General features: G+C 30.3%; 2 protein-coding genes and 1 non-coding gene across 3 annotated transcripts; 2 read left to right on the top strand and 1 right to left on the bottom strand.

Annotated features, from left to right (window-relative positions):
- Nucleotides 1–4,730: 4,730 nt before the first annotated feature.
- Nucleotides 4,731–5,612, top strand: LOC145034946 (auxin-responsive protein SAUR72-like). Its single transcript, XM_078983515.1, has 2 exons — nt 4,731–4,954; nt 5,030–5,612. The coding sequence occupies exons 1-2, from the start codon at nt 4,897–4,899 to the stop codon at nt 5,485–5,487; spliced, it is 516 nt and encodes a 171-aa protein (XP_078839641.1). The 5' UTR covers nt 4,731–4,896; the 3' UTR covers nt 5,488–5,612.
- A 6,998-nt stretch (nt 5,613–12,610) lies between these two features.
- On the bottom strand, nt 12,611–12,717 carry LOC145038185 (small nucleolar RNA R71). The gene has a single exon (XR_013679248.1). It is a non-coding gene; the product is annotated as a small nucleolar RNA R71 (small nucleolar RNA).
- Nucleotides 12,718–14,600: 1,883 nt separating this feature from the next.
- PNSL5 (cyclophilin 20-2) lies at nt 14,601–16,413 on the top strand. Its single transcript, XM_078983514.1, has 7 exons — nt 14,601–14,732; nt 14,810–15,019; nt 15,336–15,486; nt 15,577–15,665; nt 15,757–15,811; nt 15,883–15,968; nt 16,054–16,413. Exons 1-7 carry the CDS (start codon nt 14,709–14,711, stop codon nt 16,204–16,206), a joined length of 768 nt encoding a protein of 255 aa, XP_078839640.1. The 5' UTR covers nt 14,601–14,708; the 3' UTR covers nt 16,207–16,413.
- Nucleotides 16,414–22,389: the final 5,976 nt, after the last annotated feature.

Below are 22,389 nucleotides of genomic sequence, written 5' to 3'. Positions count from 1 at the left end.
GTGATTGATAGCGCGGGGATTTTAGCGGGCCAGCAGCCAGAGATTTATCTATAAGATTCAAAAGTGTGAGGTGAGTTTCCTCACAATCTTTAGCGGGTCTAAGGCACCAATGCTGGCCCATGATCAGTTATGCTAGGATACTAGATGTCTGTATAACTCTTGTATATGTATATGCTTGCATGCTTGTGGGGTAGGGCCCGATGGTTATTCTATATCCTACCATCTTATTATGCTTTTATAATTTGTATGTTAGATGGGGCCAACTATGTGAGTTTAGGTGGTGCCCGTTATACTCATTGGGTGGGGCCCATTATGTGAGTTTGGGCAGCACCTATTATATACAGTGGGCGAGGCTCGTTATGCGAGTGTGGGCGGGGCCCGTTACACTCATTAGGGGGGGGGGGGGGGGGCATTATATGCTTGATATGTGTGGTATGTGGTATTTAGGGAGCACGCTAAACTTTGTGCTTACGGTTTTCAGTTTATGTTTCAGGTACTTCTGGTTTCAAAGGGAAGAGCTCGAGATGACTGCAGAGCACACACCACTCGATTCCACATTTTGTGATTTACTATGATAATGATGATGTATTGATAAAATTTGATTACCTTAGTATTTTGACAATGATATGGTTTACCATTTTATTAATTTAAAAATAATAAAATTCCGGGTCTTATTTTTGGGAAGTTGCAAATAGTTAATCTTCACTGACTAACCAAGTGATTAACCTTACTTCTCTATAGATTTATTATATCTATATATGTGATCATTATTATTTATATTCAGGGTTGAGTATAATACCTAAATTGTTATTTATTAATATTATATGAGTTGAATAATTGTGATAATTGAAACTTTAGTTGCCTACGATAATTGAGACTTATAGTATTTTATTACTCTATGAATAAATAGAAGAGTGTGATTTAGATACATAGTGAAGTAATATTCATAAAGAGTACATTTGAAATATAAAATGTAGTATTAAAAGATGCGTTATTACATTACTATGTTTGAGACATGTAGTTAGATATTACTATAGGAGTTAAGGAGAGTGAGAGTTTCTTAGATAAATAGTCGATTAGTGTTATACAATTTAATAAGTTAGAATAATTGTAATATAGAGATGTAGAGAATGAGAGAGAAATAAAGCTAAAGATGTAGAGATGAATAGAGAGAGAGAGAAAAAGAGATAGAGGGAGATATATAGAGAGGCAGAGAGAGAGAGAGATAGAAATGTAGAGATAGAGAGATAGGGAGAGAGAGAGAGAGAGAGAGAGAGAGCGAGCGACAGAGAGAGCTAAAGATATAAAGATGGAGAAGGAGAAGGAGATGGAGATGCAGAAATAGAAAGAGATATGGAGATAAAGATACAGTGATAGATATAGAGATGTAGAGAGAGTAAGAGAGAGAGAGAGAGAGAGAGAGAGAGAGAGAGAGAGATCTAGAAACTAGGATATATATATATATACACACACACAAAGAGAGAGGGGTAAAGATATGTGAAGAAATAAATAGATAAAAGTGTAGAAATAGATAGAATATGAAATATGAGTCACATACACACACACACACACATAGAGAGAGAGAGAGAGAGAAAAGAGATAGAGAAAGAGAGTAAGTAAGTAAGTAAGTAAGTAAGTAAGTAAGTATATAGATACATAGATATATATAGAGCATAAGTATAGAAATAGTGAAAGATAGAGTGTGTGTGTGTGTGTGTGTGTAAAATAGAGAGGGTGAGGGGGGAGATAAAATGAGAATAAGTATAGAAGTGTAAAGAATGAGTATGAAATATGAGTATCTTGTGAAAGTTTACGACAGCTTGACTAGTTGTAAGTCCACTGCTATTGTATTTAGAGAAAATAGTTGAGTTATGAGTATTATCTGAATTTAATTAAGGATCAATCACTAAGCTCTTTTTAGCTTATCCTTTTTTGATGTGTGTGTTTTGCAGGAAAATTTATTTAAGCAAGGAAAGAAGAAAAAAGATTGTGATACACGGCTCGACTCATTCTATTTAATTTTATTTGAACAGATCATGTGATTACTACTTGTACTGGATTGTTAATGTAAGTGTACACCAATATGTTCTTTATAAATAATAAATGAAATTTTTTGGATGTACTGTGTATTAAAAAGTCGGGTGTTACACTTGAGTCTCTCATACTTTCACGTATACACATAACTAGCCTAGGGATGTCAAAAACTCTTGTAGGACCTCAACATCGTCATTTCGTTTCTATACAGGGGTTATTTTTACAATGTTTTGGGTTTATGGGTGGGGACGGGGACATGTATTACCCCCATTTGGTTTTTTAGGGTGGGAGTACGGATGTGCAACTCCATCCCAAATACCAAGGGGGCACATAATAAATATTTTATATATAACTATTTTATTTATACAAATAAAAATTAAAGTTAGAGTTGTCATTGTGTAAAATATGTTTTTATTTGAATAATTAATGTAATATGTAAGGCTGAATGGAATAAACGAGTGAAAAGTAGGGTAAAAGGGATAAATGGAGGATTTTGAGCCTAGCGGGGTTAACGCAGGATTCAGTGGAAATAATGGCGGGGGTGGGGATGATCTTGAAATTCAGGGCCGAGGGGATTCGAGCTTAGGGGAAGCAGGGGAATTCAGTTTGTGTGTGTGTGGGTGTGGGGGGGGGGGGGGGGGGAGGAGGAGGAGGATGAGGAGGCTATTTACATCAAAATTGTCAAGATCAGGATCCTGATCGTAGGTTCGTAAAATCCTACGATCCTACCTATGAAAACCTTGTCGGATCTCAATATGATCCTTTCGTATGTAAGATTGCTAATATGATCGAAGGATCGAGATGGGATTTCAATCCGATCCTACCACTCCATGAAAATTGTCATATTTTAACACAATTTTTATTCTCTTTACCTATTTGCTGGTTGGCCGATCTCTTTACCCAAAGGTCAGTCGAGAATAGTCTCTTTCTTTTATTGTGTTGTAAACTATAAATGACCAACAACCCTAGAATTCCTTTTCTCCTTTTACGTTTTACCCTCATCGTTGGTAGAATTTGAGATTTAAATTCTAATTGTTATTTCTTGTTTCAACCATTCAAGCTCAATAATAGAGCTGAGCTATTTATAGTTTTTTTTTCTTCATGTTTGGGTTGTTTTCCTTGAGAGTTTCAAAAATTATGTTTTTTAATTGAACTTCAAAAGTTGAAATTGTTACTAATTTATATATATATATATATATATATATATATATATATATATATATATATATATATATATATATTGTTAAAGCAAATAGCATCATAAAAATTTTAATCAAATAACATGAAGGTTACGAGTTGCTAGTGTTGTATAATAGTCTTAATATTTTTTAAAGTTATTTAACCATGTCATCAACTACTACATGACCACTTATCTTTTTGAGTTATTTAATCATGAAATAGGGAAAAAAAAGTTATATACGAATCAGGAACCTTTTTATGTCTTTTGTTGTGAGATCTTAGGATCGTAATTTCGATTTGCAATCTTGAAAACGATTCTATGTAAAATCTCGATCTTGACAACCTACGTCATTTGTCATTTGGTCCTTTTGATATCCCTAAACTATCCCTTCTACTTAAGTTAAACTATGTGCATTACTTACTCAAATTATGATATTCTTAATACTCAAACTACGATATTTTTAATATGTGTGGTCTAAAATATGTTTGATTAATGACATTTCAAACCCCAGACTAAACCTTAATGAAACGGTATTACAGTCAAATAGGCCCAATGACATGGACAAGCCAAAGAGTAAGCCCATAACAAAGATGAGCACTGAATGCTAGTGACATACTAGTGACTAATAAGCCACTGAATGCTTTGCCGCCCTTAGCGACAGGTTATAATTCAATTAGTTTTAAGCAACCTTTTTACCAAGTATATGACTAATTAGTGGCGGAGTGTCGGTTGCTAGTAACTTAAATGAATGTCGGTATAGTTTTAATGATATTATAATCACCGATGAGTTCAGTCCATCACATTCACTAATATGTCTGTAAGGTTATCTACGGATTCACGTCCAATTCTGTCATCATTTTTGCATGTTTTTATAATAATTTTATGATTATTCGGATTAAATTATTTGGTCTTATTTTCTAAGGGAACTGATTCGTACACAACACTTTTTTTCCATACACAACAATTTGTGCTTTAAAGTGTTGTATTGTACAACTTTATAATGCATAAATTGTTGTGTACGGCAAAAAACTGTTGTGTACGAATCACTTCCTATTTTCTAAGGCTACATACAATATACGAGTTCATGAGTTTAATCTTTGATTTCTCATGCGTTCTATATATAGTACAGAATTAGTGTTTTTTAGTAACCAAATCACAAGATACTCATTGATAATGATTACCAGCGATAATTTTATTAATAAAAAACAATATATCAAATTATGACTAATAAATTGGTAATATAAATTACAATTTTATGAATAATAAACATACTCCATCCATAAAACAAGACACTAGTTTTCTTTTCAGGTAAAAGTTCATCTAAATTTGCTTTTTGCATGCAAATAGTTATTACCATATGGACAAAGCTTGTTCTTTGTTATTAAGAGACTTTTTATATGTATAATCTAATTAAATCACATGTCAAATAAAGTGTGACGATAGAACATCTTTTAGATATTTAAAACAATTATTTATGCCATGAAAAGTGGTTTTATATATTGAGAGCTACATCCATGATCCATATTTCATAAAAACATCTCCCTCGATCTTTTCCTTTTTATCAACAATCATTGGTCGAGTTCGCACACCTCTCTCCTTCTCTCTAGACTTTTCTATGTTCCCTTTCTTTAACTTATCGTTCCACTCCAGATTCAGAAGTTGAAACGACCAAAAGAATAACGATGAGCAACATACGTTACCACAGGATGAAAATCATGTTGTATTTGGCTTATGACAGAGGTTAACACACATATCCTTTTTCCTTTTAGTGTGTTATTTACTTTTTTATATCAGTTAGAATGGATTTGATTAAAGGTAGTGAAAAGAAAGGGCTTATTTCCAAGACATGGGAACGATGCAAGTCATTTCGTAGTGGTGGAGCTAATAGGTCATCTAAGATCAAACGACCTTTCCTCAAGAAAAGTAGATCATGGCCTCCGATAGATGCAAAAGAAGGAAAAACGCTTAATATTGCTCCAAAGGGTTGTTTCTCAGTCTATGTTGGGCCTCAAAGACAAAGGTTTGTGATAAAAACTGAGTATGCGAATCATCCGCAGTTTAAAGCGTTTCTTGAAGAAGCTGAATGTGAATATGGATATAAAAAGGAGGGGCCAATTGAGCTTCCATGCGAGGTCAATGATTTTGTAAAGGTTTTGATGGAAATGGAAGATGGTAACGTGATTAGCGGTGTTAAAGGATGCATATTTGGTATGAAAGGAGATCAATATGAATTCCATCATTATCACAATCAATGTAAAATTGGAAACAAATAGTATTTTGGATTAATTTAAACGAAATTGGTTTTTATTTATTAACTTGATTGGTAGTTTCTTATTGTAGAGAATCTTGTTTTGGTTGTATGTGATTAAAAAATATTTAAAGATCTTTTTTTGTTTTATGTGAACTTTTTCTTATACAAACCTAAAAGACCATGATTGTATGGGCAATATTTGTTATTCAATTATTGAAACACACTTTGAGAATTTTTTCAGCAAAAAGTTAATCATGTGACAAGAATTTTTGAGTTGTAGATCATGGAAAAATAGCAACATCTTGAAACTTGAGCTCTTTTCGATATTCTTGAATCTTGATGTATGCTTGAGTTCGATTAAAAGACTCGAATTACTCGAAAATCTCCCTTAGAACTTTCTCGTCAAAACAAGATCAAGCTAAAAATATACACACTTTACTTTCATAATAGGCTAAATGCTTACATATACCAAGGCTTCAGAAAACATCAATTCGCATTGTAAACTCGAACTTGAGTCATGATACGTTTTGTCGTTTTGAGCTTATATTTGTACTCAAACTCGAAATCTAATATTTGATAAAGACTCGACTCCCTTACCTTCATATTTTCACCAATCCAAATATAGCATGGCAATTTTTTATTATTTTTTCCTTCAATAGCAGGTGGGTATACCAAAAAGAGCATCGACATAAACAATGACAATTTCCTATATATTTATTAGCGGAATTGTGTAAGTTATGTGCTATAAAATCTAATAATATTTGTATTATGAGATACGATACTAGCTAGTTGTTATCTTGTCATATCATGTAACTGTCGTTACTAAGACCATCAAGTTGTAACCGTAATTAAAGGCCTAGATTTTGGCTAAGCCATAACAGTGTTTGATTTACACTTCATATCATAATCATAAATCATAATATAGACTTAAGTATTCTTTCTGATCACGACATTTCTATTTGTAGGAGGTTGTGTTTGATGGCAACAAGTAACGTGTGATTTGTGGTGTATTTATTGTGTGTTCATGTATCTGACTTTTTAACTTTACAAACATTTTTATTTGAACGTTTTGTTAGTGGTTACATGTTGTATCATCAAGTTTGTATTCAAGACCTCTAATCTAAATGAAAAAACATCTATCACGTGGGCTAGTATCATATTAGCACGAAAATATTTTATGGTTGCATAATCTTACATTTTTTAGAAACACCAAGTCACCAACATTTATAATAATCTCTTACCCATCAAAATCTTAGAGGTACAACCTTTTTTTTTTTTTTTGGTATTTCTACTTCTTGGTTCTAAATGAGGTTCAAAATTTGTAGCTATTATTTTATCATCCTTATTTATATTTGCAACATTTTTGATGTCGCCTTTTTTGCTCGACAATCAAAGGAGCAACCGGTAACTTCCTCCACAATGCAACCTTTGTCCTAGACCTTGGCTTTAATTTGATCCGGTTTTGAAATAATATGAAATAAAATCCAGTTTGACAATATTTGGACCGGATCCTAGTCACGTTTAGATGTAAAATGGAGGATCCATTGTAAATAGATCGGAACCCTTTTGAAATCAATTTTCCGATAAACCCGTTTTGAGAGGTAAAAAACTTATATTGTTGTACTTTTGCGGTATTATTTCGAACTTGATTTTAGTGTAGGAATTTAACAAAAATTCATGGTTGATCAGAAACAGGATAATAAGAAATATTTATCTCTTCTTCGTGACTTACCATGTTTTTTCAGCTATCTGAACCATTTAAGTAATCAAAACTGTACTTTAACTACTAAATGATGTTTTTCAATCATTTGTAATCATTTAAGTGGTTAAAAGCTTCCTTGGAAAGCCTCCAAATTCTTGCATGAACCATAGGATAAAAACAATATTTTTCTAATATAATAAATAATCAGTATTTCATATCTTGAAAAATCCAGATTGTATGTGCAGTGTGCACCTCTAAGTCAATGGGTCCTAAGAACCAGGGATCTCCACTCGTATGTCAGCACAAGCCAATATGATGAACTCTAAAAGGCTTTTGTCCATTTGGGTTGGTCCACCATTGTCCATTTCTAGTTCGGGCCATCGCTTACCAACAACAAGATAAGAAAATTCTTTTCATTTTTTAATTATGTTTGATACCCTACACCTAAACAATTTATTTCGTTTGATAGTTGCTAGTTGCATTGGAACTGATTAGGTTAGAAATTTTTACTAAGTTAGCTTATAACTGAAACTTACTGTTTGATTTTGCATATGACTGACTCTGCAAAATAAGTATATTACCCTCAAACAATATTTTTTATAATAATTCCTATATGATTTACCATTTAATTTATAACATTAATTTTTTAGAAAAACAATCAAAATGATCAAAATGATGTAATTTACAACAATTCTTTAAAAAATATGCATATAAACATACAACCAAAAAATCCATAAGATATAAGTTGCTCTAGAAACTTATACATTCAAAACATTGTCCAAATTTTTTGATTATCCTGAAACAAAGTGCACTTGCAATATAACACAAACAAAGTGAACTTTAACCATGATTATGACACCAAACAATAGATGTGCCTAAAGAAAAACATCATACATCTTCTAAATATTCATCTAAAATTCTTAACAAACTTGTGTTTATAACATTCATCATCATGTTCATAGACAATTCGTTTGGAAAACTGATTTCATGCGGAAATCATTTGATTTTGTACATTTGAAAAAGAAATCAGATTTCATAAACATCAATTGATTTCAAAATAAATAAATAAATAATAATTAAAAAAATAAGGAAAGAAGAACAAGGCCTACCTATACGAGTAAAAAGCGCAATTGCTATGTTCCAGTGTTTTTTCTTTTAGGGCAAAGGGCAAACTAGGTAACGGATAAATTTTGTTTTGGGTCAACTCCTTATTTTTGATGGACCGAGTAACTGGCTTTGGTCAGTAATAGCTTACCGAGTCAGTCAAATGTAGCATTATCAAATGGGCTGACCGGCCCAAGTAAGTGCAAGTCAAACGACCCCTAAAAATTCATAGTTTACTCTATAACATATGTTAGACGTGCATATTTAAACCAATTCAGACTGGTCTAAAAAATATAGTCCAGACTGGTCTAGGACCAATCTAAGATCAATGATCCCTAAAGAGGTGGATTGGAAGTCTAAAGTTGATACTCTTTTCAAAATTGTGGTGGTCCTAAAGTAGACCCATGTATGTCTTCAAATAACCGGTTTATAAGTATCTCAAAAATTCAGTCCATATCAACCAAAATCTAAAACACCATTCACATGAGATATTTTTTACCATTCACCGGACAATGTTTTAAAGAATCATTATCTTATACACAAAAAATTGTCTTCTAAATGTCTATACACTTCTCATTCTTTAAATCTACTATTAAACTGTTACTAACCTTAAATATATATCAATGTGATCGGTTAGGTTTTTGTAAGCCTAGTGAGTAAATCTCAGGGTTAAACATTATATAGATATTATATAAATGAACACTAGTTTATATACAAATGTACAAACATATATCTCTTACAAATATCAACAAATTACAAAATCATCAAAAGTTATATATACATAATAAAACAAACAATATTGTATAACTTGATGTCTAAAATGGAACAATGTTTCAAAACCCCCAAATCATATCCCTCGACTTTCTTAAAATTTCCTAAATGTTCTCAAGCATCCTCAAAACTTTCATAAACATTCTCAAACTCCCTCAACTTTCTCAAAATTTCTTTATTATCTCTATTTTAATGTCCAATTCAATTAAAGAGTTTATACCTATAATATATCTACCCATCCAAAATAATAAATGAATATAACAAAGATATAAATGGTGAATTCAAAACAATTCAAATTATTCAAAAGAATCCCCACTTTAAATTTTTTTCTCAAAAGTATCATTAACTCATTAAAAAAAGACCCCGACCAAATATATATATATATATATATATATATATATATATATATATATATATATATATATATATATATATATATATATATATATATATATATATATATAGTTAGATTATAATGTGAACGAACAACTATTATATTGACGTGTAGACAGTGTTATTATATGAGAATTACTCAGAGAATAAGTTGTTTAGTAATGTGAATACCTTAAACCTCACACAACTATTGTCATTTTCATGCATATTCACTAATTATGATTCATTTTTGTTCTCATGCATCATTTTTCACTCATTTTCATTCTTACGGAATACGACTCAATAAACATTTTAACAACATTCGAACAGAATGAAAATAATAAAAAGTCCATAATAACCTTATAGGATATTTAATTAGTGAGAATATATGATAATGAAAATAGTTATTTAAGATTAAACATATGCACATTATTAAACAACATATTTTCTTTATCATTCTCACAGAAAACATTATCTACACGTGCGCACAATAGATATCAATCCACATTTGAACCTAGCACACACACACACTCTGTGTGTGTATGTGTGTGTGTGTATATATATACACACACACACATATGTACACAAAGGTAAGTTCAATTAAAAAATAAAAAGATTGAGAATTGAAGAATCATTTTTAGCCAAACATTTTTTTTTGCCGCAAAAAGCTCTGGCGTACCAGGGCGGTGGAAGATGAATTATATATATATATATATATATATATATATATATATATATATATATATATATATATATATATATATATATATATGAATCCACCACTTCCCTTCCGCCACCAACCTCCACCATTACTGCCACCATCCACCGCCACCATATTCATATATATATATATATGAATAACCACTTATGATACGCTGGAGCGCTTAAGCGGTGGATTCGAAATGAGCAGCTCATATTCATTATCTCATTTTTAATCTTTTTTTTTCAATTAAATCCTCTCTATGTGTTTATATATATATATATATATATATATATATATATATATATATATTACATTATATCTTAATGTTTTTAGCTATATTTATGTTTAATATGGAACAAAAGGTACTTATTATGTTTGAAATATGTGTTGTTGCAGCAAAGATATGCTTGGGATGAAAATAAAGCATACGAGGAGCTGAACGCAGGAAAATGCGAGCTTAGGCAAGAAGAAGACACAAGAAGGATTTGTTGGACAACTTGACTCATCGTCGGTATTTTGATCATATCTCATTACTCGTAACTCTGATTGGCGTGATTCAAAATGATATGAAAACTAGACACAATTTTGAACAACTTTTATGTTTTGAGAAAACGCTGATTCTCGATAACCACGACATGGTTATCCCACCACGACATAATGAATGGAATCTTCATGATTATTGACGCTGACTTGGAGAATATAATATAAGCTCGAGGACCATGATGTGGTGTCATCACCACGATGTGGTTTCCAGATTTTAGGCAAGTGTATATATATATATATATATATATATATATATATATATATATATTCGAACATTATGACGAATTGGGGGACTTGGAAGTGACTTTCTGGAGAAGTACTACGAGAAAAACCCTTATAAGAACCCTTTGGGGTCGATTTTGAATCTAAGAAGTCGATTGGAGAAAGAATTTGCATCTACACATTCGGTTTGCTTAGTTTAATGATGTTTAGCTTAGTTTACCTTTTGTTTATGCATTCATTAGTTTTGATTATGGGCTAAAAACCATTCCTTTCATTTAGATTAGATGAGCTCCTAGATATTATGTGTTGATTTCTTGTTTGATGGATTGATGAAGTTGGTTTTTGCTTTAAATATTGTTTGATAAATCTAAACCTAGCTTGTAAAAGTTTCTATCTTTGTTTCCTAGTCTTAAGTTTTATGTAGTTAAACTGCAGTTAGTTGCATGAAATTGATTTACTTAGTTGTTTATGACCATTAAATTTTTAGAACTAGAGATTGACCATATTCTAGTAAAGGTGATAAGTTAGTTGCTTAACTAAGTTAGAGAGAAATATTTGATCATAATATGTTCTCAATTATTAGACTTGACCAAAGAATAGTAGTATGTAGATTATATCATTCGGAGTCCAAATTACCTTTAAAATCAATTTTGTGTCCTTAACTTGCGTTATCATTGGGGTTAAAGTTGTTAAATTGACTTATGATAGTTAATCTGACCATGATGACTGATAACTTTTATTTCACAACCAATGGAATTAATCCATTGTCATGAAATCAACCATAGGAAACATGAGGGATTCGAAGCTAAACGAAAGTATCTTTTATTCCTGGTTTTAAATCGTCTCTTTAGTAATTAATTAGGTATTTTAGTTTAAGTTTTTTCTGAACTTGTAAAATTAGATAAAACCCTTCACTTTTAGTTGTTTTTCTTAGTTTAGCTTTTAGTATTTATTTTATTAATTAAATTTCATTACATGTGATCGACACACGATTTAACCAAACTATCTATAATCTGACTAGGTACACTGCCTATAAGTGCATAATTTAGCTGAGTAGTTAGGTTTATAAATTTAAAGTTAGTAAGTACTTTTGTGCACGTCAAGTTTTTGGTGTTGTTGCCGTGGAACGACTTATTCGATTTTAGTTTAATTGCTTTTAGTTATTCGATCCTTTTTATGGGGTAAAAACCAAAAAAAGTTAATTTTTCTATATTTGTTTTTTTGTCTGATCAGCGACCACGTTGTGGGTATCTTGGCAATGTCACGGTTACGTTACAGTCAATTTTTAGTTTGGTTATTTTTTGTTCGTTTTACACTTTTTTTTAGTTTTGTTTTAGCAAAAAAAATGGATGGCATCATGACCATGCCAATGGACAAGTACAAACGGAATATGAGTAACGACAACATAATGGGTCTACATCCACCAAAAATCCCAACCACTACAAAGTTTGAACTTACTGGACACATTCTTTATATCATAAAAGATCTACCTTTTATGGAAAGGAGCATGAGGACGCTTATGAGCACATAGAAGAGGTGGTGGAGGTTTCACATTATTTTAATGCACCAAATGTGAGTAAAGATGCGGTGATGCTTCGACTTTTGTCGGTCACATGGAAGGGTGAAGCTAAGGAATGGTTAAAATCACTTCCCTTTGGAGCAATCAAGACATGGGCTGATTTTAGGAATGAGTTCATAAACTAGTTTACCCCTCCTTCAAAAGCGGCGAAGCTAAAGAGAAATATCTAGAATTTTCAACAATTAGAAGGGGAGTCACTATATGAAGCTTAGGAGCGTTACAAAAGATTGTTATGACATTGCCCTCAACATGACTTCAATGTGAAACAAGAAATTTTAATATTTATGATGGAGTCAATGTGTGCACTCGCTAACTTCTAGACTCGCAAGGGCCCATGACAAAGAAGGATCCGATAAAAAATAAAGCGTTAGAATTCGCTAAGCATTCAAGAGAGTATCACAACTCAAAGGAGGATGTCACCAAATAAAAATCAAGTAAAGATGGAGGTCAATATGTTATCAGTGCAGTTATTACAAAGCTCGGTGCAATGGAAGAAAAGATCACAAATATGGGAGGATCAATTCAAGATAGATACAAAGCTTGTGGGGGACCCCATTATACAAGGGATTGTGAGTTGGAGTACAAGAGAGGTCGAGATACAAAATAAATTCAACAACTAAAGCAAGATCTCTACCAAATTAAACAAATCTAATCAGAAAAAATATCTGCTCTCGAGTCAATGTTATTTAGATTCATGGAGGCTAGCGAAAAATGACATGATGCTACAGACGTAATACTTAAACAACAAAAAGAATCTATTTTAAGTATATGTATGCAAGTGGGGAAATTAACAAGGCTTGTACAAGAAAAAGCTACCAGATTCACCTTCACAAAAAATCGAGTCAATCAAAAACGTTCAAGTCATGGCCATTTATACATAAGAAGAAGATGATGATGAATTGGTGCATATGGAGGACCTTAAAGAGTAGTCTAATCAGTCACTCGAAATAAAAACAAAAGAAGAATAAGATTATCGTGATACTGATCAGTCACCACGACATGGAGGCAATAGTGCCACGTCGTGGACGATAAAAAAATTATTATGATTTTTCTGTCATTAAGCCATATCGACCACCTCTCCATTTTCCATCTCATGCCAATGCAAATCTTGTGACACAAGAAAACATGAAATTCCTTAAGCATGATGAATTTGAACATGTGAAGGAAGAAGAGTAGGAGGAATGGAAGGATCCTTTACTCGAAGAGCAATTGGAAAAAAAAAAAGTGAATTATTTGAAACCTCGAGTTTCAACGCCTATGATTTTTAAGGTTTTTGCTTTTATAAGACCACCAAATCAAGTCACAAAGACATTTGAAGAAAAAGAAGAAGAGAGTGATGAGTCTCATTTTGATAAGAAAAAACCCTAAAAGAGACAAGACAAAAGCTAAAGACACAAAAATGAAGAAAGAAACACAAGCGGAAACATAAAGAAGATGTCAGCCCAAAAATGCAAGAAAGCTCAATAAAGGTATTCAATAGACGGGTTACCTACAAACGAACAAGGATCAAGATGATGGAGAATGGGGAGGTTACACTTCCACCTAATGCAACGTAGAGTGGGAAGGAGTTCGGCTCACGACTCTTCAAAAGAAGCGTTTGTCAGGAGGCAACCCGATGTTTTAAGAGTTTGCATTTTCTTTCTTTTTTAATTCTTTTTAGTTTTCGATTTTTTTATTAGTTTAAGTGAATGATGATGTGTTTCTCAAGTCTTTGATCTTATTTTGTAGTGTTGAAAGAAGTAAAGCAGTGAAGGAGCTTAATTATGAATAGCCGGGAGATATAAGAAGACTAGAACCCAGAAGCGGGATTTTTTTAATAAGTGTGAGATTTTTTTTTACATGCCCCGCCGCTTTGCGCGGGTACACTGCTAGTATATATATATATATATATATATATATATATATATATATATATATATATATATATTAATTTGAGTACTTTAATAAGACATGAGATAAAAAAAAAACTCTCGAGTGATTAATTGGTTAAAACTTAAAAGGTTTTGAAGGTTTGAAATGAATATTATGCAAATATAAAGATTTTCAATTTTTAAGGACTCACTTGCTATTTCTCAAACATTAAGGTGCTGATAATAAAATAGCATAAATTCCAACACCTTTTCGGTAAATCAAGAGGCGAATATACCAATGAACCACTGACTCGTCATCTCCGTCATCCGTCTTCTCAGTTTGTAAAAACCCTCCTCAGAATACCCTTTCCTGGATTATCCACAAAACCAGTAAGCAATGGCGCTCTCATTTACATCTCTGGTAAGCTTTACAATCTACTTTCCACGCTTCTATCCATATGTTTTGTGGCTTTAATTCGATTGAACTTGTTCTTTCAGTCAAACGTCGGTTCGCTCTCTGCTTCCCGAAGTATCTCGCCGGTGAAAGCCGTGCATACCTCTTCTTTGAGTTCTACGAAGCTTGGTAAATCTACGTTATTAACATCGTCGAGCTTTCTATCCAACTCGCTGCGGCTGTCGTCTTCAACTAACCCTCCGTTTTTGAAGAAATCCAGTGGTCTGACCGGCTCCGTTAGGGCTAGTGCTCAGGTATACATCCGTTTCCATGCATTTGTATATATGTAAGAAACTCTATCTTCCGCAGAATTATTATACATTAAGAAATCAGTTACTGTATGGTATAGACTATGAGTTAAACCTAATTATGTTCAGAAAGAGAAACAGTTAGTTCGTAAACGTAAATTGCAGTACACTCAAACGATATTGAAATAGTTTCATTCATCTGATAGTTGTAGTTACTAGTTATCGATTTGCAGATTTGAAATTCATGAATATCGAGTAACATACAGAGGCGATTGCTTCTGTTTGTTACGATAACTTACAATCATGTTTCTTCTACATTCAGGAGGTGGCTACACAGGCAAAAGTAACAAACAAAGTATTTTTTGACATAAGCATTGGCAATCCAGTGGGAAAACTTGCAGGAAGAGTTGTGATTGGACTCTTTGGTGATGATGTTCCCCAAACTGCTGAAAATTTCCGTGCTCTCTGTACAGGTTCACTATCACAAATCACAATCATCTAATTTCTTATATTATTCTCCTCAACTTTTAACACACAAACACACACACACACATATCTTTCAGGAGAGAAAGGTTTCGGCTACAAGGGCTCTGCATTCCATCGTGTCATCAAGGATTTCATGATTCAAGGAGGCGACTTTGACAAGGGAAATGTATGTATAATGTTTTATTTTTTTTATCCTTTTATCTCATGGTTTCTCCATTTCCTTGTGTCATTAAAGTGATTCTTTTTATACATTACAGGGCACTGGTGGCAAGAGCATATATGGTAGAACATTCAAGGACGAAAACTTCAACTGTAAGAATCAACCAACCATAAAGCAAATTTACCATAATACCCTAACATTTCTTTCTTTTTTACCATTACAGTGGTTCATACTGGACCTGGAATTGTTAGCATGGCAAACGCAGGACCCAATACTAATGGAAGTCAATTCTTCATATGCACAGTCAAGGTATAATATCATAAGTCCATATTATCTCCATAAACATGTAAGAAACTAAGAAGCTAACAATAACATGTTTGTTTTTACTTTTTAGACACCATGGTTGGATCAGAGGCATGTGGTGTTTGGACAAGTTCTTGAGGGAATGGACATAGTGAAGCTGATTGAGTCACAGCAGACAGACAGAGGTGATCGCCCTGTGAAGAGAGTGGTTATCAGTGATTGTGGGGAGCTTCCATTGGTCTAAAAATCAAGTAAAAGTTCAAAGTGTTCATTTTGTACTTGTTATTGTAGCTTTTTTTTTTCTAAGGCAGAGAGAGTATTAATGAAATGAAGACAACGAGGTGCGTTTCCTTAGACAAGTCGACTGTTTTGAGTTTTCATGTAAAACAACCACTCGAATACTGTTTCATAAACGGGTTTCTTGAAATAATGAGTGGTGTATTTCGGTTTCTATGTGCAATTATGCATTGGTGGTGGGTACCTTAAGAAAAACTTTGAAGAGAATTATAAAAGGGTTGAAAGTTATATGTAAAAACAAAATGAATGAGTTGTTTGAATAAGTCCATAAAAGTACTCTTATTATGGAGATGTGATGGGTTTTTAATTTGAAGTTAAAAAAAAAAATAAAGTTAGTCCAAAGAACTCTCTTAGTGTAGATGCTTTAAGAAAGGTAAGGTTTATTCATACAGTACACACTAACGTAGTTGTACTCTGAAGAGTAAATGTTATGTCAGTTGATATTTTAGTTGTTTGTGTGTTATTTGTGGATCTACAAAGAATCCATGGATATTTGGAGAATACAATATTTAGAAGAAAGAGGGTTAAATACGGATGGGATGGAATAGTTTTTGAACAATTTTAGCTTGTTGAACAATGAAAGAGTAAAAGTAATTAAGATCTATGATCCATACATAAAAAGGAGATGAAGGGATAAAAAGGAGATGAAGGGAAGGGTGCTACATACAAAAATGATGGTTAAATTAACCATTTGGATTGTAATGATTTGATAAGACATATAAAAGATATGGTGGATAACATATTGATCTATATTCAAATACTAACACTATTCAACCCTGTTAGAGAGCTTCTTGTTCGTAGTAGGATTAGTCAGTGTGTGTGTGTTCAAAGTTGGTCCGGAAACTTTTGTTAGAGAGCTTCTTTTCAGAAAAAAATGATCGTTTAATTGGAGAGCAATCACATGATTTTGTGCAATAAGCGAGTTTTGTCGAAATCGAAAGAAAATTCTACATGATACCATGTGGTACACATATATATGATTATTAATAAGAAAAGCACTAAGATGGAAGTTGAGAAAAGGAGAATGTTATGATGGGCATGTGGTAAAACGATGTTGTGGCTTTCATTAATAGAAGTAACTTCAAACATCGAAAATTTGAAGGAAAGAAGGTTAGAGTATTTCCTAAACCCTAGAATTCGACTTGATACTTTAGGGCGATAAAATAAATTAAATATTCCACAACTTGGGGTCACCAAATATTTTTATCGCAAACAACTAGCAATTTATTTTATAAAATATAACCATCAAACTTTAATACAATATTATTTTTCACAATATATAGATGAATTTGCACGATGGCAAAAAGTTGAAGGAAGAAATATACAAACCCGAATTTAACATGTTTAGAGACTTCAATTTGAAAGCTAATGAAATATTGGCAAAAGTTAGTAAGTTCCTATGAACTTTAAAAAGATTGGGTTTGGACTTTGGACTTCTTAATTCTTATTATCAGACAGCTTTGTGCGGAACATATTGATTTTAGCAAGTCACAATAATGATGTATTTTTTTTTTTTTTTTCACTAAAATCACTCGTATTAACAAAAAAAATAATTTGACAGCAATTTGTTTTTAAAAACTTTTTTGTTAAACACTATTTTTTGTTTGAATAAGTTGTTAATTAGTTTTTGTTTTTTTTTTTTTTTAAATTTTCTTTTTATTCTCTTTTGTTTTATATTTTTATATATATATATTTTTCAAAATTGTGTATGTAACTTATATTTATGGTTGTTCATATATATATATATATATATATATATATATATATATATATATATATATATATATATATATATATATATATATATATATATATATATATATATATATATATATATATTACCTTTTCAAATGTTTCTAAATGAGTTTTATATTTTTTCTAGGATTAGATTATATATGATCATCAAACACACTTACTAATCAAATTTACTTATAATATTCGAGTAAATTTTTGTTGTGACTTTTTATTTTCATTTTGAAAGAGTGTAATTTACAAGATTTACTAATCAAATAAATTACTTCTTATGTTTATGTTATTTAATAAAAGTTAAAAGAATAAATCGTAGAAATTGACTCTATGGTTGGATCGAATTTGCAGTTTTGGTCCATAAATTTAAAATTTGATAAGTTAAAATTTTATGGTTTGTGAATATTGCATTGTAGGTCTTCGTTCCATATAAAATATCAAATTATCCTTTCTTTCTTTTGTCTTTTACTCTTAACCGTTTATTTTATATATATATATATATATATATATATATATATATATATATATATATATATATATTGTAGATTTTATTTGATCTTTATTTTAATAGAATTAATATAGATTATTTATAATATTATTTTTATTTTTTAAAATCAATTATCTAAGTTATATAAAATCACATTATTATTTGTTTAGATTTATTTATTTATCTTTCTTTTTTGATTTAAAAATCTTTTAATATTTTTGACGTTTTCTTTGAATAAATTATTAAAAGTATTTTTTTTTTTTTAATATTTCGTTTGTTTACATTTAATAATGAATTTTTTTACATTTTGTTCGAATAGACAAATTAAAATAATAACTTGGATATTTTTTGATGTTTTATTTGAATACATTATTTGATGTTTTTTTTTTCCTAAATTTTGTTTGTTTACATTATATAATGATGTTTTTTACGTCATTCATTATATGTCAGCATTTCATTTATTGTCTAAATAATTATATTTTATCGTATAACTATTTATGAAAAAAACATCAAGTAAATCTATTCAATCTAATATATATATATATATATATATATATATATATATATATATATATATATATATATATTATCCGCGTTATTGTTTTGATTTGTTTATTCGGAAAAAAATTTCAAAAAAAATCATTATATAATTTAAACGAATAGAACGTCAAAAAAACAACATTACAACATTAAATAATCTATTTAAATAAAATGTCAAAAATATTAAAAGATTTTAAAACCAAAAAAACAAAGATAAATAAATAAAGCAAAAAATAAATAATAATAATAACATGGTTTTATATAATTTTGATAATTGATTTAGAAAAATAAAAATAATTTTAGAATTAATCTATATTAATTCTGCTAAAATAAATATAAAAAACAATTATATATATATATATATATATATATATATATATATATATATATATATATATATATATATATATATATATATATATATATATATATATATATATATATATAAAATGTTAGAAGAAAATGAAAGAAAGGGTAATTTGATCTTTTTATATGGAGCAAAGATTTGTAGTGCAATACATATGGATGTAGCATATTAAATTTTAAACTTTGAACCAAAATTATAAATTTGATCAAACAGGGACCATATATGTAATTTACTCAAAGTTAAAAAAAAGATTGTAATTCAAACCTCATTCTACAATCTTACTAAGTTAAATTCACGGCTAATAATTATGATTCCACTTATTATGTCTTTGAGTTATGTTTATATTCAAATTATTAAATATGAGTATTTTATATATAAGAATTATTGTGTTATAATTTTTTTATTTACTGCCTTTAAGTATAGTTGTTTGTATTCAAATTATTAAATATATGTATTTTATATATAAGAATTATTGCGTTATAATTTTTTTAGTTACTGCCTTACCTTTAAGTATAGTTGTTATTACGAGTATCATAGCTTTAAATCTACATGTCTATTTATAGGCACAATACATATTACTTTTGCAATTCGTTTGAATCTGTTTGTTTACGAGATTGTGAAATTAGAGAAGTTTCAACGTGCATATATTCTTCAAAGATAAAAGAAAAAATAGTCAAATGAAAGATGTGACTATATTTGCTTTAGGGTGGGTTAATTATAAAAGACATATAAAAAAGAAAAAAAAATTGAAAACATGTTATTATAGATCAAAATTGTCAAATTAAAAAGGAACGATAAACAATTTCCAAAAATACAAAAATATACGAAAAAAATACATGAAAAAAATAATAACAACACTATCTTTGACAACTTCTATAATTTTAACAATTTGTTTAAAAAAATACTACATGTTAACAAAAAAAATAATATATATATATATATATATATATATATATATATATATATATATATATATATATATATATATATATATATATATATATTGTTATTATTATCAAATTAGAAAATTTTGTTGTAAATTTGTATCATTAGGCGATTTTTTTTTCAAATATAATATCTTTAATATTAAAAAAAATTGCCTATATTTTGGTTGTTGCAAGTCATCTTTTTCGTCTTTTCTTAAAAATATTATTATATAATTGAATTTGTTTTATTCATTCTTTAGACTATATGACATCAACTTTGACATTGAAATATATGGATTTTAATTTCAACATAGTAAAGTCAGTTTTGTTTTAGTACAATTTGTACAGCCACAAGGTTCAAATTTGATTTTACGATGTTTACGTTAGCTCAATTAAATGAAACTATTACATAGGACACCATTTAACAAAAATAATGCATATAATTTTTCGGAATCAAAATAGAATCATAACATTTGAGATGAGCAGTAGAGTTGAAGTATCCAACACTAAAAAAAAGGTTTGAAGAATCTTACTAGTTTGTCAATGTCATCTCCATTTTAACTAATCGCGAGGCCATCATTAAGTATCAAACCCTTTTAAATGATGACAGTTACAGAGTGAAACAAACTAGGTCGATTTCTCCTAAAATTCGGGTGAGTGACTTTTCTGTGGGAGATATTGTAGATGCAAACCATCGTGGATAGGTGGCGGGTGGGTGGGTAAGATTTTACAGAAAATAGAGATAATGTTCTTGGTGTGTTTTCAATATCCTAAGGGAAAAATTTTGTTCTTATTGGAACTATTAAGGTTCCACGAAGAATGGGCCAATGATGTATGGGTTTGCCTTTTTTTACTTTTACTAGAAATAGTAAGGTTTATTGGTAATACTTTTGAACATAAAAATAGTTAAGGGTGCGTTTAGTTGTGGAAAACTGTTTTAATTTTTTAAGAAAATATTTTCGAAAATAGAGTTAGTTTTGCTTTCAATTTTCAATGAAAATTTTAGAAAACACATTTGGTTGAAACCGGAAGAATTTTCATTTTCAATATTAGAAATTTGGAAAACTGTAAAAATCACTTTTATAATTTATATAAAAATTGGAAAACTGAAAATTTTCATTTTTTGGAAAGTTTTGGAAAATTAAACGGACCAAACGCGTTTTCAAAATTTCCATTTTTCTTGGAGAATTTTCGTAGAAAACTGGAAAATTTTCCACAACCAAATGCACCCTAAGCTTCGTTGCATTGGTTGTGTCATGTTTTATGCTCTTATTGGTAATGCTTTTACCAGAAATAGTGAGGCTTATTAGTACCGGAGTAAATTACTAAAATCGACCCTATAGTTTGGTCAAAATTGCACTTTGGTCCATAACTTTTTTTTCACTCGGATCGCCCCTGTGGTTTGATTTTGTTGCGTTTTTCATCCCTTAAATACATAAAGTTAGGGACAAAACGTACAATTTTGACCAAACCATAGGGACGAAAAACGTAATAAAATCAAACCATAGGGACGATTCGAGTGCAAAAAAAAGTTAGGGACGAAACGTGCAATTTTAACCAAACCATAGAGACAATTTCAGTAATTTACTTTTAGGCTATGTTTGACGTACTAGCTGAAAAGTTAGTTGTTAGCTGAAAAACTAGCTGTTAGCTTAAAAACTAGATAAAAAACTAGTTGATAGCTGAAAAGCTAGCTGATAAAAAATAACGTTTGGTAAACTAACTGAAAAGCTAGCTGAAATATATAAATTTACATAAAAAGACATATAAGAGTATGTGTTTCTATAATTAATTAAGGGGTGTATTTGAAATTTTTTTAAAAAGTTTCTAAAAAGCTATTCTAAGTCGTTTTTCAAAAAACTAGGTTATAAACTAGCTTATAAGCTACTTTTTGGCTAGCTTAGTCATATTTACAAAACACGATAACATAAAAAAGTTCGAAAAATAAACTAGTTTATCAGCTAGCTGTGACGAGCCAAACACAATCTTAGTACTGTTTAAGGACGAATGGTTCTAGTTACAAGATACAATGGCAAATTAGTCATATTTAAGAAAAAAAAAAAA

The sequence above is a fragment of the Lactuca saligna genome, chromosome 3 (assembly GCF_052625555.1).
Source record: "Lactuca saligna cultivar CGN05327 chromosome 3, ASM5262555v1, whole genome shotgun sequence".
In the NCBI taxonomy this organism is placed as follows: domain Eukaryota; kingdom Viridiplantae; phylum Streptophyta; class Magnoliopsida; order Asterales; family Asteraceae; genus Lactuca; species Lactuca saligna.
This window is presented reverse-complemented; position numbering and strand designations above follow the sequence as displayed.